Genomic DNA, 18,277 nt, shown 5'->3' on the forward strand with positions numbered 1-18,277 from the left:
CATGCTTAGAGAAGGTATGACTGAGGTAATCCATTGGTATCAAGGCCTCATCAGAAGTTCTTTGGGCAGACGTTGTTTTATAAGTCGGAGTAGCACAGTAGGTTCTAATGAATTATTATTACTTAAAACCAAAGTTTTAGCACATTAAATAGTTATAGTGCACTTCTAAAGGAGAAACAAGTGTGTTTATAGCCTTAGTGTATATATGTATTTATAGTACCAAGTGTATTTTTAAAACTGGACTGGCAGTGTCTTCAAGGAAATGCTGATGTATAGCAATGAGTATGTTGTTTTGATACTTAAAAATTAATGTATGGTTTTATAAAAGCATTCATTTCCATTCTGAAATACTAAATAATTTTCATGGCATGTGATGCTGTAGAACAGCCTTACCTAGACTTGTCCTAGTAAGGCATGACACGAAGAACATAACATTTGGATCTGACGCTTCTCTGTCTCAAGCATGCAAGAAAATTTGCTGTAATGAATGCAAGAAATTTCTCATACACTTCTGGTGAAATGAAAGCAGCCTACAACAATTCTTTCCAATTTCTTTTACAAGTCTCTCTCTCTTCAAAGAGAATTTATACACAGACATAATTTTGAAGACAACAAAGAGAGGACATCCCCAGCTGATCTGTTATTCAGGATTTGTGTGATTAATGTCATGTGCTGGAAAATTTCAGTGAAACTGCTTAAAAATAGTTCAGTGTCTAATTGCACTAGAAGAGGTAAAGATAAGATAATGTAAAGAGAAGATAAAACAATGCTGTATATCTTTGTTATAAGATGCTTTAGAAGAAATCTCAAAAATAACATTAACATGAAACAGCTGAAATGTTTTCTTAAAGCTCAAGTAGAGGGGAAGTGTTATTAAAAAAAGGCATTTTGAAGACCATTCAAAACTGACATTTTTCTCAATCTAGTTTTAAATTGGGGTGGAATCCTGCTTATTTCAAGAGGACTGTTGATTGTTTTAATTCATGTAAATAAACAAAATCAGATTTTGTCCTCTTTTTTATTTTATATTTTCACATTTCCTGTAGTTTTGACAACAGTGAGAGCTGAACAGAAGAAAATTACAGTGTGAAATTCTGTGGGGAAAAAAATTAATTTAGATAGGATTTACTGTACCTTCTTTGCCACAAGTATTTTTGTTTTAGCTTACGACACAAAAGAATTAAGTGATTCCAGAGACAATATTTAGAAATTGTTCTTGGCAGAACTGCTGGTTTACCACTGCAAATTGGTCTACAAACCTCAGAAATTTGATGTGGCTTTGATCAATATGAGGTTAAGATCTCACTAAGCTTTAAATATGTGTATAAGCCTTGTATGCTTTTGTGTAGTGCAGTTCAATGCTGTCGTTCATAATAAGATGATGACTGTTCTGCATGAGGCTTCCAAGGTATTCTCCACTGTTGTGACTTGTGAGTCCTTTAAAAGCTTCCCTGTGTAGTCTTAGGGAGAGGGGAAAAAAGATACCAAAATACTTCATTTCAACCCAATAGGATTACATTGTATGACTGGTGAATGTAAGAGCGGTTGAGAAACTGTGGTGTGGTTTAAAAGAAAGCCTCATAGAGCAAATAGAAATGGACAACAGAATGGAAGGTGTTTTCAAAAAGATATGGTGGTAGGATTAATTTATCAACATAATTTGCAATATTTGGCCTAATGCAAGATGATGTAAGCTGAGTCCTGTATAACTCTATATGTGGAGGCCTACTTGCTTTCTGTCTATACTGGATGCCATTTTTGCTATAAAGGTATTTTCCCTTCATGTTATGCACAATTTTGTTTAAGACCTTCAGTTTACTACTTATACTCTCCAGACATCTCCTGTCTGTTGGAAATTTTAAATCTCCTGCTTTGCTTTCAACTCTTTCTTCAAAGATGACTCTTCCAAGTAATTTCAGTGATAAGAATAATAAATACCAAGAGGTAACACTGAGTACGATTCACTGAATTCTTGTGAGAGGAAACCTTTACTGATAATTCTGTTTTTGATGGTATTCACTGTAAGGAAGAAGCAACAGGGTTATTTTTAAGTGCTTTAAATAGAAATAAAGCTGCATGACAAGACACAATGCAGATGCAAATAGTGACAGAGCCAAACTAAATAAACCAGAATGTTCAGTGCATCTTGAAATCTTAGCATCCTGTACAAATCTGGTGCTAGGAGAGTTCACTTAGGACTTCTTGTTGACCAGAAATCTTAGGAATTTTGAAGTTGTAGAGTGCAATCAACCAAAAAGAAATAAAACGAAAAAGCAAATCAAACCAAAGCAACAACAACAAAACCAAACAAAGCAAAAGGCCTAAGCCAAAACTATACAACTAAATTATAAAGTTTACACATGAAAGAGCTATATCTGGAAAAAGCTACTGTTAATAAAGAATGGCAACCAACATGAGGTATTTGCTTTAGGACAAAATGAATTTTTATTTCTTTCTAAGGAAATTGAATGCTGTTTTGGGGGGGGGGGTTTGGGCTTGGGATTGTTGCAGTTTTTTGCATCCAAGTTTCTAAAAGAGACTCTTGGTCAATGCTATAACTCCTGATAATGCACTGGGTCTACTTTGTCTGCTTTATCTGATTTTCCATATTTTTTCCCAAACTGTTTTGGAAACCTACCAGCTTTAAAGAATGCATTGTGTGCAAAATAAATAACATCATAATTCTCACCCATTAAAGCTGGTATAAAGGACTCATTGGTCTTTCCTATGCCCTGCAATTCCCAAATTATGTCTTTACACCTCTGTTATGAAGGAGTTGTCCTAACATCATATTTGGCTTTGTGTTTTTAATTTAGTAAAAAAATTTCTATTATCATTTCAGTGTATTCTGCAAAGAGGTTTCAAAGAACCACTTTATCCCCCCCTGTCCATTTCCTGTTTATATTGGATCTGCCATTTTTATGTACTTTCTTGTTCTTGCCCATTTGATTAAACTTGATGTCCGGCGTTGCTATTCTTACAAAGCTGGGAAGTTTTGCTTAAGGAATGCAAAATTTGCTTAAGGAAATTTGCTAATAAATTAAAGCTTGTTTAATGACTCTTTCTTATTTATCATGATTTTACTTTTTATAGACACACACACACCCCCACACGCACAGACCCACCCCAGCCTTGTCTGGGGTATATTAAATATTAATTGTATATGCCTCAGTGGCATGTCAGTCTGAACCAGTTTTTCCCTGCCTGTTGGCTTTCCTCTGATTTTTGTTATATATATATATATATACTTTTTAATTTCTGTGCCAGCATGCACTTTGTTACTGTTCAGATTCAGTTGTCTGTCCTTCCCTGCACATATTGCTTCTGTTCAAGAAGTTTCACCAGTTGCTAACATACCTAAATTCCTTTCCACCTACATTGTTTTCTTGCCCTTGGAGGCCTGGAATCTTTTGGAAAATGGAAAGTGTCTTTTTATACCATGGGTGCAGAATACTGTGAAAACAAGAGAAAGACCAAATATTTTCAGCCTTTAGAGCTACCCATGAATCTCAGACTTCTCAGACAAAGTGGAGAGGGGAAAATTTTCCTGGTGTTTTAGGTACCAATCAGAGTTTGTATCAGTCTTGAAAAACAAGGTTTAAGGTGTTACAGGCTCCAGAACAGGTATCAAATGTATTTCAGCCAGACTAATGAATAGGTCCAAAATGTGAATGGTATTAACCATTATAAGTAAAGAGAGATCAAAGATCAGCAATTAATGCTGGAGAGGAATGAGGAAGAGTGGTGTGACTGCTGTGTGGCATAAGGAATAGTTACTGATGCATGACAGCAGTGCAGATCAGAGAGAGCTTCAAACTGCATCCAGCATGTACAAGTAGTGCAATGGAAAATTTCCTTGTTGTACTTGAATAGAGCACCAGAGGCAGAGAAAGGATTTTCATTCTCTTTGATCATATCTTCACCTGCAGACCATATTCATTTTATTGTGCAATCATTTGATGAAATGGTCATAAACATATATTTCTGTTTGTTTTCTAAACTTGAAAAGTTATCTGTTCTTCTGTCTTTTCTCACAATAAAGTCATACTCAGAATCTTAAAATGAATGCAATTTTAAGCAATATGGATGATGTTTACTGGGGCCCCCAGGTATGTTCCATAGCATTTCTTGATGGATGGTGTAAGTATCCCATCTAGTTCATAACTTTGTGCTGTAAACCTTGAAAGTATTTAATCCTCCGATGTTTATAGTTAAAGTAATAGCGCCAGTCTTTGTACCAAAAATCAGGGGAACTTCCAGGGATTATTTTACTGTTGTTTTAGCAAAATAACACATATAAGATCAAAAATGATGCCTCAATTCTAGTTCAAAATATTGAAAACTAAGCTATAGGTTACCTCTACAGCAGCTTCCCTGTAACTAATAATAAATGATTTCTTCTCTTCTTGTCGGCAGGAGGATTCGGCTGACTGCGGTGGGGCCTCTGGTCTGAGTCCATCACTGTGGTCTATGGTAGCAATTCAGTTGGTCCTGCTCTGGCTGTTATCTGGCAGCAGACACTGCCAGTTATGACCTTGCTAAACCAAAACCTGCATAACTTAACCGAGACCTGGCCAAAACGATAGCCTCAGTTCCATTTCCGAAAGGGTCAGCCACTGGGAGAGCAGCAGAAGAGCCGCGCTCGCGTCTGGTCACCGCGCGTTGTGGGACTCACCGGGGCGCCACGACGCCTGCATGTTGGAGTGTCAGATCCTTACCCGTGTGTGAATGCTGCATCATCCACGCCATCCAAACTGACTTCTGTACCTGCCCCACTGGGGGAAGCTAAAACCTTCTGTTTATTCATTTGTTTGTTGTTGTAATCTTGATGACTTCATGTAAAAGGGCTCCCCTAACAATAGCTGATGTATATGGTTTTTTGTTTCTTTTAAGCTTTGGATATCTTGAAGATTTATATTCTTTTACATGAATAGTTTAAAAACCAAAAAGAAAAGGAAAAAGGAAAACGTTCTCCCCAATATAAATTACTAGCACCACAATGGCTGCTTTTAACATCACTTTTGTCCAAACTTGTTGAGTAAAATGAAAATATTGGCCAGTCTTCACCAGAAGTTCAGCATGATTAGAATGCTTTATGATGAGTGGTTAATTTTCCAAAATGAATCCTACAGCCAGCTAAGCTTTGGTAGGTTGATATTGTATGTAGAAAGGAGGAGAGGGAGAAAACTACTGTTTTTCAAAATTCAAAGGTACTGGAGAGTGTAACTAAAAAAGTGATTTTCATCTTAAACTTGGTGTAATCTTCTGTCAGAAAAAAAATGTTAATTTAAATGTAATATTCACCTCCTTTTCACAATGCAGTTACATATAAAGCTAGTAGAAATTCTTCAAAGGCTGAAACAAAAATGCTTGTGAATAAAAAATGTCTTTGTGATATTTGAATGTTGGTTTCCAGGGGTATTTTGCATGATGATGATGCTAAGTTATTGTTTTTCAGTTTGTTTTCTTTGATGGTAGAGTATAGTTCATTGAAAAGATAACAGAGTGATTCTTGTATTGTGTGAGAAATTGAACATTGCAATGTGTTGCAATCAAATCATATTACATTATATTATGAAACAGAGCTCTGAATATACTGTGCAATGAAAAAGCTGAGAAAATAGGGTAAATATAGCTATTGTAACAAAAGGGTTGAGGTGGATTTTTTACAGAATAGTGATCTCATGAAAACCTGTGTACAGATATTTTAAGAATATAAAAATCAGATTTAACACATTTATTTTTGGAAGTATATGTTCTCTAAGGTTCATATCAGGTTCCCCCTTTGTTTTCTTCATATGAACCTACCCATAATATTAAAACTTATGCTGTTGCTATTTATTATTGAAAATAGCGTATTTAACAGCAAAATTACGTGGTTGCTGCGATTAGAAAAAATATAAACAAATGGGGAGCCTTGAATCTATATGTATGCACATTGATACTTGATTGTGAATAATAACTCTAGAAGTTGTTTTTATACAACCTCATTGGTGATACAGGTTGGTGCAGTAAATTACAATATTACAGTGTAGCATAGTGTTGATGCAAAATATGATTTGCGCTTTTTTTTTCTAGTTTTCAGAACTAAACAGTATTGCAAGACAGCTAAACCAATGAATGTGCAACTCTGCTGGTATTGTACAGTTCTGCTAACAACTGCAATATGCAAATATTAATATGGCACAATACACTAGCTCATTAAAAATAAAAAAAAATGCAAATCATCAGTATGTATATGCTGGCAATTGATTGATATAATTTTGACCATGCCAAAAGCTTAAAAAAATGATTGGGCATGCATTAATATCCTATGAAAACTGAAGAAGCTACTCCAAGCCATGGCATGGCTTGAACAATTAGATGTCTACTGTAGTTGTACTCATGGCTGGTTCATTGTTTTTCATGTACCTTGGCTCCAGCTGTGTATTTTCTCATGTTTGGAGATACGGTGAGTGAAAAACAGAAATCCTGACCTTTTGATCAGTGATAAAATCTAGGTTTAAAAAAATTATACCTAGCAATGTCATAGGGTTAAAAGTACAATTAAATGTTTTGGATGACTTCAGGTCCTCCTCAGGGAAGGTGAGCTAATGTTGATGATAAGGGTGAAGATAAACTTGGAGCTCTTCCTTCTAGTCTTAGTGCTGTAGTTCTGTTCACTCTAGTACCGATTACCACCTAATAAAAAATTGGTTTGAGTGTTTCTAATGCCAAGACTGCATCCAGTGATTTTCCTAATGTGGTCAATTGTTGTTTTGTGGGAGGAGCAAGTTTTCTAGGATTAGGCCAATAATTACTGCACTCACTGCTTTTACTCTGAGGTTACTTTAAGTATTTGTTGGTTTGTGTTGTGCTCTTTTAATTTCACGTTAGTATAATAAGTTCTCTATATTTTTCACTTAGCTTCCCAAAGAAACCCTTCATGGACAAGTTGCACTGTTTAAAACACTTTGCCTTTGCTGGTAGGCCATATTCAGAGTGACTCAATAAGTATTTGATTGAAGTTTGTTGGAAGAAAGAAAGATAGATGGCACAAATTCATGCTGCCACAGGAAACATCTGTGGCTTTTGCTCTCATCCCACTTCCCTTAGAGTGCTCAGTGCAAGAGGAGGGAGAAGCCCATGCCATACAGACACACAGCCCTCCTGGGAGATCCAAAGAGGGAAATGTCCTTTGTTCCTCACCTTTGCCCCTCTACATTACCTGAAAAAATGTGTTTCTATATAAATATTTGGCCTTCCAGCTAACATTATGACGTTGTATATAAACATTTAGTCAATATGATTCCCATCTTATTAATACTTTAGAAAGTAGTATTTTAAATACTTTGAAATTATATATTATAGTATATTCAAGTGATTGTCAAGACTTTTTTTTTAAATACTCCAGTATCTGCAAAATTCAAAACATAGACCAAAAATGCAATCTGAACTTCAGCTATCTCAAAATGTCAATACCAATCTGATAGAAATAACTCGCATTACTAAATTCTCATGCAGAAGAGTATCCTTATTCTCACAGTGCATCATAGTCATCTACTCTTGTCTTTGAAAGAAGAAGCTTGAGCCTAAAATTTAAAATAAAATATTTCAAGATATGATATACTGTAAAAAGCTGTGGTTTTTAAAGTCAGATACAAGGCTCTGTCAATGGATGCTCAACTCCTTTAGTAGCATGAAGGGAACAGTTGGGACTGGTTCAGTTCACACAAAAGTCATGCAGTGTATTGTACATCTGACAAGTAACCACCAGTAAAGTTGTTACAGCATGGTACTGTGCAGAACATGATCTGAGGACTTAACATGAAAGGTTTCTTTCTACTTTTTTTTCTTTTAAACAACCAGCATTACTGCCGAAACACTGACCGTGGTCCATATTTGTAACAGGTTTTTAACATGACATAGCAGGTCTGATTGACAAGATTTTTAGGTCCTGTACCTTTAAGACTTTAGTATGATCTTTTTCATGTTTCTAATGCTTGAGGCTTTACTGCTTAACTTGACAAAAACAACAGTGTTGCTGCCATTTGTAAGTTTTCCTACAATATTCCTTTTATTAACTTAAAACCTGGCCTTACTGGTTTCAAATAGGCAGTATCCCTTTTAAGTGACCTTTGCAACCCAAGTGTTACTTGCTGTGGTTGAGAGCTTTTTGCTGTCACTGAAGAGACATTAAAACCTTTTTTCCCATTAACACATAACAAACATGCTTAGCACGACTTAATTCCAAAACACAACCTCAGTACCACTGATCCAAAAATTCAGATGCTAGCACACTGGTTATTAAGAAATATATTAATGCCAAAAAGGCATTGCAATGCACTTGAGTGTTTTTGGAATGTCAACCTAAGGTGAAATCTTAATAACTCCTTTCTTAGGATAAATTTTACCCTAACTTCATCAGACATCCAAGCCTTTAACAAAGGCCACATTTATTATTATTTTGTTCATACCACAATGTTAATATTGTTAATACTCATTGTACACTATTGTAAAAAGATTAAAACAAAGCATCTGAATACAATTCAAGACTTTTGAAAAGTTAGCCTCACCCTGTTCCCAGCTACTTGCATCTGTCCTGTTTATGGTTTAAAAGAAAAACATCATCTTGAAGAAATATTTCACTGAGGCTAAAGGGATACTGTCTTGTTCAGATGCCATGAAATTGCGATTGTGATCTGACAAAGCTGTCTTCTCTTCTTGTGTTGTATGGAATGTCTGGATCATGCTTTCTGGGATATTTTTATTGAAATGCTCAGTGTGCGTTTCTGCAAAAAAAGACCTGGTTGCTCTCACAAGGCAAGCAGGTCTTTCTCCCTTTTCTTGTGTTCTCTTGACACTTTTGTGGAACTTGACAAGCCTGGAAAAAAAATAATTTTTTTGTAAAAATTTGTACAATAATGTTATAAAAAGTTTATAATCCTAGAACTGTTGTGTTAATTATTGTGCAAAAACAGTATATTCAGAATAAAAGTTTATCATTTAAAATCAGCAACTATTTTATTGTTTATTCTGTATAATAAAAACATGTAAATAAGCCTATATTATTTGCTATGTAATACCTCTGTGTTTCATGTAGTTAAACTTAATTGTCTGAGGAGAGTGAAGACAGTGACAACACAGGTCTTCATGGGGTTCAGAGAAGGATGCGCAGCAACCTTCATTTCTGTTTAATTTGTGACTCTGAAAATTAAAAAAAAAATTGGAATAGATAAAGAAAACCAAAACTGAGAGTCTGTAAAGCTCTCAGTCAATTAAGAGTCTGAGACAGCTGAAGTATCCCTGTTGTCCTGAAACAATTGCTTTTGGAAGGGTTGCCATTTGCTAACTTATAAACACTGGTGAATTCCAAGGGTTCATTCACGTGGAGAAGCAGAGCAAAATCAGATGGCTCAGATGGGTCCTGCCCAAGCTGTTGTCCCCACCTCTGACCAAAACTGAGTCACAATCCAGTCAGTTTCTGTACTGCTGCTGCTGTTCTTAGCTGAGGACTATAATTAAAGTGGAGGTGTGTACCTCAATAAACAGGCTTGGGGTGCCCAGGAGGTCTTTGCTGGGTTTCAGACTTCCTGCAGGGGCACTGGCAATCTCTGAAGTGCAGGGCAGAAAGCTGCAAGCAGCAACTGCTTTAGAAGCCTGAATTTAATCCTTGACTGCGAGTGTGACACAGCCTAGAGAGAATGGCAGTTGTAAAATTCTGATGGATTTACTGGATCCCTGAGGAGTAGATAAGAGAATAAGAAATCAAATGCAGATTCTAGTGCTGCAAAATAATAGATCACCCATGTGGAAATGCTACAAGGCAGTGCATGACACTGTGCATCAACAACCAGAGATTACCAGCCTCAACTAGATTAAACATTGCTTGCTAATTACATGATTATCCCCACATGCTGAATGCACTCCTCCATGATTTCTGTAGGCTGACTGCCATTGAGATGTAGAAATAAATAAATCCCCAAAATCCCTTTCTTGTACATGTTTAGTTTAATTGCTGTATTACAATGCACGAGTTATTAAGTAAAGGAGAAGACACTCTTGGACAACACAAGGTTTCAAGGTTTTTCCCCCACACTTCTGGAACTTATAAGCATCTTTGACCTCATCAGTTTGATATGAGAATGGCTGCACTGCAGTGAGATATTCTATATTCATCCCTTGTGCAAATCAAATCAGAATGCACTTGGCCTGTCATATTGAATTATTTTGAGACATGACTTCACATTGTCCAATGCAGCTCTATTGCTGCTAACCATCTACAGAAATCAAGACATTATATAACAAAAATATTACAAAATGCCTTCATTGTCACATCTATTAGTCCATTGCTCCTTGTAATGCTTGACTGAAAAATGTCCACCCTAAATGGTACAGCATTTTCTCTGTTGCTTAAGACATTGAGAACAATGTCTCTCTTTCCAATAATTTGGAAATATACAAATATATTTTTTCCAAAATGTATATGGGGGAAGAGGAAAGAAAAATGAGACTTCCAGGAGAATGGCTAAATCTACATTCTAACTGTATTTCTTCTAATTGTTTTGAATATTTAATAATTTCTCTCTGTCAGATTGAGAATATCAGATTCTCAGAAGCTGACCTTTTCTTTTGAAACCTTGTTCAGAAACCCACATGCCTTTTAGTGAAGTCTTCCCTTTAAAGAGAATATCTGCCCCTCTTTTCCTTTTGGGGTTTTTAACCTTTTTTCTCCTTTGTGTGTTATAAATCTTTCCTTGACTAAATCTCCAGCCCATATTGTGTAGAACAGGTATTTGAACTTGATAATCAGTGTTTCCTTTGAGGAAAGTGATAAACATGTTTATGATTTCTCTCACCTAGCTGTTGTTGTCAATTGCTTTTGAGTTACTGAAGAGTGAACAGAGTTTAGGAGCTGGTTACACATGCTGCAAGACTTAGACTGGCTTTAACCATCTGCCTTAATGATTGGAAAGTGAATTCTTTAAAAAGACTTTTTAGTGCTATTTTAGTTGTATGCCTTTTCAAAGAGAAGAGTTAACATATTAAGCAAAATTTCCATGTTCTACTTCATGCATTAATTTTTTTTTGGTTTTTTTTTAGTGTGTTCTTAGCACTGCTAGTTTCTGACAGCTGTTTTGAGAAGCAAATATGAAATATAGGATTTCAGTGGTATTCACTCTTCCTTTTCAAGAGAATCTTTCAATTATTTTCTTCAGCCACCAAATTAGTTCTTTCATAAACAAAATAAAACATGTGGATTTGGAAATGAAATCTCACTCAGAATTTCCATTTTAGCTTCTGTGGATTTAACCCAGACTCTTCTTGTGACCCAGACTCTTGTGATCTCAGCCTCCGTTCTGTGGCTTGATTATTAAAAAATAATTTTTTTGAGCATTGTAATACACACAGTATGGAAATGTTAATTAACATGCCTGGAACACTGACTAACAGCACAATATTTTGGTATGTCTGGTTAGCATGTATTATTATTGCCAGCTTGTTCTTTATTATTCTTGTTAGCTATTTTGGGAGTCCAAGTATTGCACATTATGATACATGTTAGTCAGATTGACATATAAACTCTGGGATCTTAAGGAATTAATTAATCTGCAGGAATTAATTAGCTCTAAGAGAAAATTGCAGATGCTTGGGGTCCCCTCTGCCTAAAAAGATACTGTAGTACCTAACTTCAAGTGGGTTGGAAGTCAGGAGCTGTTTGTCCTGTTTGTCTGTAGTCTGCACATAAGAGAAAAGACTCCGTATAGTGGTAGGGTTTGCTTGTGATATCTTTTGGGAATACCAGTCAGGGAAATAACAGGCAGGGAAACTTTGAGAACTTGGGGCTAAATTTTATGCAGTGGGATGGACTAGGTGAGCACTAGATGTCTGTGTTCCTGGGCTGGACCGTGGAGATCCATGATATATAGACATGGAGTAGGGAGAATTATCCCAATGACCAGCCACTGGGAGTCTTACTGAAGTTAGCATACACACATTTCTGTCAAAATTGGGGCATGAGGGTGCAAGATCCAGAGAAAATCCAAATAATGGAGATATATTTATTCAAAACTTTACTCTTCTGTTTTTCTGTATCAACCCAGTTCAATGCCTGGGCTCAGGAAATTCCCCCTGAGACAAGGCAGATGTGAATCTAGGCTCAGAGCTCCCAGGGAATGATACAGACCCACATCTGCTTTAAAGGCCATTGCTATGCAGACACAGTGGAGGAGATGCCAAACTCCAGGCTCTGAGAGGAGCTTGTTTGGTGCCTGTGGTTGGAGCACAGTCTGAGCTAACCCTGAATGCCTTCCAGAGAAGAGGGGAGATAGTAATGGGGGTGAAGGGGATGTCACTCATCTTTTGAATCATGTTCTTCCACGTATAATATGTGTCTCAAAAGTGTAAAGTTTGGTTCTAGTCTTTTTTAGTCTGAGAATATCTGTTCTCAGAGAGGAGAGAGAATCTGAGCACTTACATTTAGAGGCAGCAATGACCACTAGCCTATAGGTTGGATGGCTACCTTGAATGGTCTGGCTGTCAGGCTGTTGAAGATATGTCAGCAGTAAGAAGACAACTAAGCACCTTTAATAATTTTTTGTCTGGTGTTTTAATGAAATTTTATTACAGTTTATAGAAATTGTTATTATTTCATTATGGAATGAGAAGAAATTTAGAGATAGATAAACTTGAAGATCTAGAGGGTTCTGGAAAGTTAAATATCTGTAACTACGTGCAAGATATCACAGTTTTGTGTGTTTGGGGCCTCAAAGCTTGACTAAGTCACATTTTGGTACATAAATGCTGTGATTTGCGATTCTGAAATTATGGAGTGTTTCTAGGACATTTCTGATAAGGGTATTTATGTCATTAATCACTTGAACTTTCAGATTTTTTATATTTATGTCCAGGTCTAATCTGGCAAGTCATACCATGCCAAGCTTTAAAATCAATCCTCAATTTTCAGTGAGTGGAAGGTCTCACCATCAACAAGAAAAGCAGCCATGCTGAAAAATAAGTATTTAGGATTAGAAGTAGGAAGTATTATTGACCCCAGATTTGGTTTTAGTAGACTATTTTTGGCTTGGAAAATATGTTGCTCTTTGATTCATAAAAAAATTTTCTTACCACTTGTGATGGTATCCAACTTTACATAACCCTTAGCTGAACTAATAGCACGGAAGAACGGTGGTGACAGATTGCTTGTATTTAGGTTGGACATTGTTTTATCTCCTGGATCCTGGTACAGTTCATAAGGTTTCTTTTTCTCAAAAACCAGAACTGCACCAGAACTGTGAGGGTAATATGGCCAAGAGGAAAGTAAATTGTAACTAGAACATCTGCAGAGAGGGCACGCTTGGCACCACAGTAGTGCCTCCTGCTCTCCCCAGGTCGAGGAGATTGCTGAGCAATGCTGGCACTGCCTAAGAGTTCTCTGGGCGTGTTGGGGCTGTTGGGTGTTTCCACCTAAGTGGAGCACACTTGTGCATCTCTTCCTCTGTCTCCATTTATTAGCAGCTACGAGTTCAACAAACTACACAATATTTGAGCTGTCAGCTGCCTAAAATTTCATTGCGAAAAATTGTAGGTCGGACACAAAAGCTTTCAAATGCTTCCACACCTCTTGGAGAATATAGGTGTTAAACTAAGTTTTTGAGGTATTAGGATGTTGGGAGGAAGTGTGAACACAGACATAAATATTTTCATGTCTTTTAGATGCTACCCATGGGCTTCTGTCAGTGTGCTTTGCTTTCCAAGGTCAAAGAGCCCACTGTGCTTTATTCTGGCACATGACATGAGTAAAAACTGTGCTTTAAAGCAGCTTGCACATAAGGCCTCCTTTGCAAAGCATGAAGGAGAACCTATAGTGTGATATTTGATCTTTTAGAATCTCTAGTTGAGTGAAGTGCCTTAAATAGAAAATAGGCCTGTTCTGAATGAAAACCTATCCTGGGCACTGTGCAGATAGGCACCTTTATTGCTTCCAGAAGAACTTGACCCATGTAAATGGATATTCTGTTACTAGAGAGCTCTTTATTTTTTTTAATAGCTTGAATTGCCATTTAAAAATAACAGAATAGTGTGGAATGCTCTATTTTATACCTTTGGTGTATTCACCCAGCTGTAACTAACCCTGGACTGTCTTCCCCATATCTGAGGCTTTTGCCTGCAATTCAGTTTATTTACAATCCAATAGATCCCAAAATTAAATTCCAAAACAGTGTAGATGAGCATGATAGCAGTAACAGAGGAAATATTTTGTTTGTTTGGGTTTTTTTTACCCTCACCAAACCTACCCACTCACTCAGAGCGCCCAGATTATAAATCCTTTAAAAGGTAGCAAAAAGATATGTATAATCGAAATGATTACCATTAGGAAACACAAGGTTTGTCATTGTTTCATATTAGTACCTTTCTGCACTATGTTTTGGTGCTTTTTCCCAAAGTTTATGAGGTTTGTGTAATGAACTTGTATCAAAACAAAGCCTGGCTCTTCCATTTTGAAGTGCAACATGAAATGAGTGCTATACAGGATATAAGCTTTCTCTAATAGCTACAGAATCTTTTATTGAAATTCCTTTTATGGGGAATTTATAGCTATAGCTTTATAGGTTATCAGACACAGTTTTAATTCTTGGTAAAATTAAAGTCATATTTGCTGAACTAAATAGGCACTTTAAAATCTTATTGACTCAGAAAAACAAAGTGGTTCAATCACCAGTATTTTGCTCCCTCTATATATTTCAGACTCTACAACTACCTGAAAGGAGTTTGTAGCAAGGCAGGGTTCAGTCTTTTCTATCTAGTAGCAAGTGAAAAAGGGAGGGGAAATGGCCTCAGGTTTCATCAGAAGAGGTTTAGATGGAAATTGGGAAAATTTTCTACACCAGAAGTGTTGCCAACCATAGGAACAGGCGTCTCAGAAAAGTGGCTGAGTCACCATCCCTGGAGGTATTTGAAATACTTGTGGGAGTGGCACTTGGGGCCATGGCTTAGTGGTGAACATGAGGATGCTGGGTTAACAGCTGGACTTGATGTTCTTAGAGGTCTTTCCCACCCTTAAAAATTCTATTATTCTGTACCAGGGAGGTTGTATTTACTTTGTTGGTAGAGACTCAATTTCTACTTCTAATATTTCTTGTGATTGAGGAACTGTCAATTTAATCTTAAAGGTCTGCTTGTCCAAATTTAAATACTTCTTGACTTGCTTATTTGTTTGTTTGTCTGATTGTTTTGTTTTTTTTTTTTGTTTTTTTTTTGGTTTGTTGATTTTGATTTGGGTTTGGGTTTGGGGTATGGGGTTTCTTTCTGACACTGTTGTGCATCATATTGCACTTAAGGAAGGGTTATTATTATTTTCAAGACTGCCCAGCATTTCCCTCTCAATACCAGAAACGTAAAGAGCAGATTGAAGGATTAACCACTTCTAAAAAGCAGAGATAATTAAGGATTATCTTGGGGGGGAATCCTAACTGGACTAGAGAAGATAGCTGCTCTTTCTCTGAGCCAATGTCAGCAAGAGTCACTTAAGAGCACAAAGCCATGAGATGCAGACTCTGTGTGGGTGATGCGCAGTGTGGGACTGTTCCTACACAAGCAGGAACTCTTTGAGGTTCATGCTGATATCCAGTGAGGTTGGCATCCCTATGCTTCACTTCCTTTAGAACCATGACAATTGTTCTGTCACCTGCATGCCTGACTTGTTTCTCCTCCTCCTGGCCCATGCAGGCTGCTCACAGACCCCATCCCCTGTGCCCAGCAGCGCTGCTCGCAGCACCTGCAGGCACCTTTCAAACATTTCTGCACACAGAGCATCACCCTCAGCCTTTGCCTCTGTGGGCATTTCCCACCACTGGGGAGAAGAAAACCTGACATATGAAATTCATAATTAAAGCCACAGATGATAAAGTTTGAAAATTATTTCTAGAGTGTCTGGATACAGTTTTGCATGGACCAGTGCAATCCTTGGCTGTGCCAGGCAATTGCCTTCTGGAAACATTGGGTGGCCTGAAATGATTCTGATTAGCTTTTCCTTATGTAAAAATGATCAACTTCATGACAGCATCTGTTACTAACCCAAAGGTCATAGATGTCCAACTTGCATTTATATGAAATAGAACCAGATGCAGACTATAAAATGATCCGAATATTTTTTAAATGACTTCACTGATATTTTGCCTCATATTTTCTTACAATTCATGATTAATATTTTTAAAGGTTATTTATCTTTCATCTTAGGTTCCACTGTTGTTGACTTAACCTTAAGAAGTCTTGATAGAGCTTGAGAAGGAAGATCACTTGCTTAATGTATTTTTAAAATATATTTTAATTAGTAAAACATGAATTAAAGTCTGTAGAGTTATAAATTATAGATATTAAAAGAAAATTAGATGGCTTTTTTTTCTCACAAGCAGGCTAAAGCTGAAGAATTTTTTGTCCTTTTAATATCCTGCTGTGGATGATATAACTATGCCAAATAGATTAACAACTTTTGACACAACACCTGTGATTGGTAGAGGTAGAATATATGCAGCATGCTGTCTCTTTCCCCATTTCGTATTACTAGTAGTAAGTTATAACAATTAAAGGACAAAGTTCTCCTCTTAATTTTGGTGGCAGAAATTCAAGAAATATTTGTCCTGAAAGAAAAATATTATTTATGGAAAAGCTTTCTGAGGTTTCTAGTAAGGCTGTCTGGTTGCTCCAGGAAAAAAAAAGTTGCAGGCAATTTTCTGAAAACCATTTAGCACTTGATTCACAATATTGCTGGGGGCAACACTGCACATGCATGAGGCCAAGTATGTGTTTGAATACTTTCACTGAATAAAATTATTTGACAAAATTATGAATTTCTGTCTACAGTGTGAATTCTGTTATTCTCCTTTATGAAGTTACTTACTGTTTGAGATATGTCTGCCAATTTTGTCTTTACAACTTTTTTTAGTGTTACATACTTTTATTCTTAAAAAACAAGGGTAAAAATACTTGTTTTAAGAATGGCACCTTAAACTCTCAAGTGCAATTTTCCTAATGCCAAAAAGAAAAAGTAATAAAAAGGACAAAGTGTGTTCTCTACAAGAATTTTTGAAGTAATTTCAACAAATGACAACATTATCAATAAAAACTTATTTGAATCATTATCACACCACATCTCAAGAATTATGAGACATTTGGTAACACATCAAACCTTGATAGGGAAATGAAATAATGGTTAAAATTGTGATGAAATACTGTGAACTTTGTTCTTTGTAAAAATTCCATATTCCAGTTGCAAAGATTGTACAGAAAATACTCCTATCACTTTCGCATCTTCCTATCACTTTCCAAAGCAAATTGTGTTGCCGCTGACATCTTTTCATGAAAATCCTTTCCTTAGGATTTTTTCCTCCTGAGAAGCTGAGAGGCCTCAGGAACAAATTGTAAACAATGGTTATCTGCTGCTGTGGAATGCAACAGGTGCATCTGTGATTGGTCTCATGTTGGATGTTTATAATTAATGGCCAATCACAGTCAGCTGGCTCGGAGAGAGTCCGAGACAGCTGCCTTTGTTATCATTCTTTCTGATTCTGTTTTCAGCTTAGCTAGCCTTCTGAGATGAAACCTTTTCTTCTATTCTTTTAGTACAATTTTAATGTAATATATATCATAAAATAATAAATCAAGACTTCTGAAACATGGAGTCAGATCTTCGTCTCTTCCCTCATCCTAAGACCCCTGTGAACACCATCACATTGTGTTTTCTCTACAACAGCTGAAGAAGTAAATGTATTTTCCTTTGCATGAGGTGCAGAGGTCTGATGTAATCCACAGATGCAAGATGATAAACAAGTGAAATTAGTGTGCAGTGTAAGAAAAGCTGATGACATATCCAACAACTCTGCTGTTGCATTTGTGACTTGCAAGGTAAAGGCCATGAAATAACTCCTACAGTTCTCTTGCTTGTTAGTTTGTTTTTAGAAAACGGACTTATAAAACTGTACAGTAAAATTCTTTGCTGTGAGGGTGAGAAGGCACTAGAACAAGTTTCCCAGAGAGGTTGTGGGTGCCCCATTCCTGTGTGACTATAGGACACGAAATAAAATGACGCACACACTGGAAACTCCAAGGTAAAAAGAAGGGAAGTTTAATTTCTGACTACAGCGTTTATAGATTTTCAAAAGTGACAGGGGATTGGAGGATGATAGTGCCACCTCTCCAATGACACTGGACAAACCGACAGCCCATCAAATTACTCCTCCAAAAAAGAATGTAAACCAATAATTTTTTACATAAAATTGTGTGAGAAAGTTCATTATAA

General features: G+C 36.6%; 1 protein-coding gene across 2 annotated transcripts in view; it reads left to right on the top strand.

Moving 5' to 3' along the window:
• Nucleotides 1-8,994, top strand: part of CACNA2D1 (calcium voltage-gated channel auxiliary subunit alpha2delta 1) — a 365,213-nt gene extending 356,219 nt beyond the window's left edge. For both annotated transcript variants that reach the window (XM_059471496.1, XM_059471497.1), the window contains one exon: nt 4,417-8,994. In XM_059471496.1, coding sequence (XP_059327479.1) covers nt 4,417-4,533 — 117 coding nt within the window. In that variant the 3' untranslated portion in view covers nt 4,534-8,994. The remainder of the gene's footprint in view (nt 1-4,416) is intronic.
• Nucleotides 8,995-18,277: the final 9,283 nt, after the last annotated feature.

This window comes from Ammospiza nelsoni, chromosome 5 (assembly GCF_027579445.1).
Source record: "Ammospiza nelsoni isolate bAmmNel1 chromosome 5, bAmmNel1.pri, whole genome shotgun sequence".
In the NCBI taxonomy this organism is placed as follows: Eukaryota; Metazoa; Chordata; class Aves; order Passeriformes; family Passerellidae; genus Ammospiza; species Ammospiza nelsoni.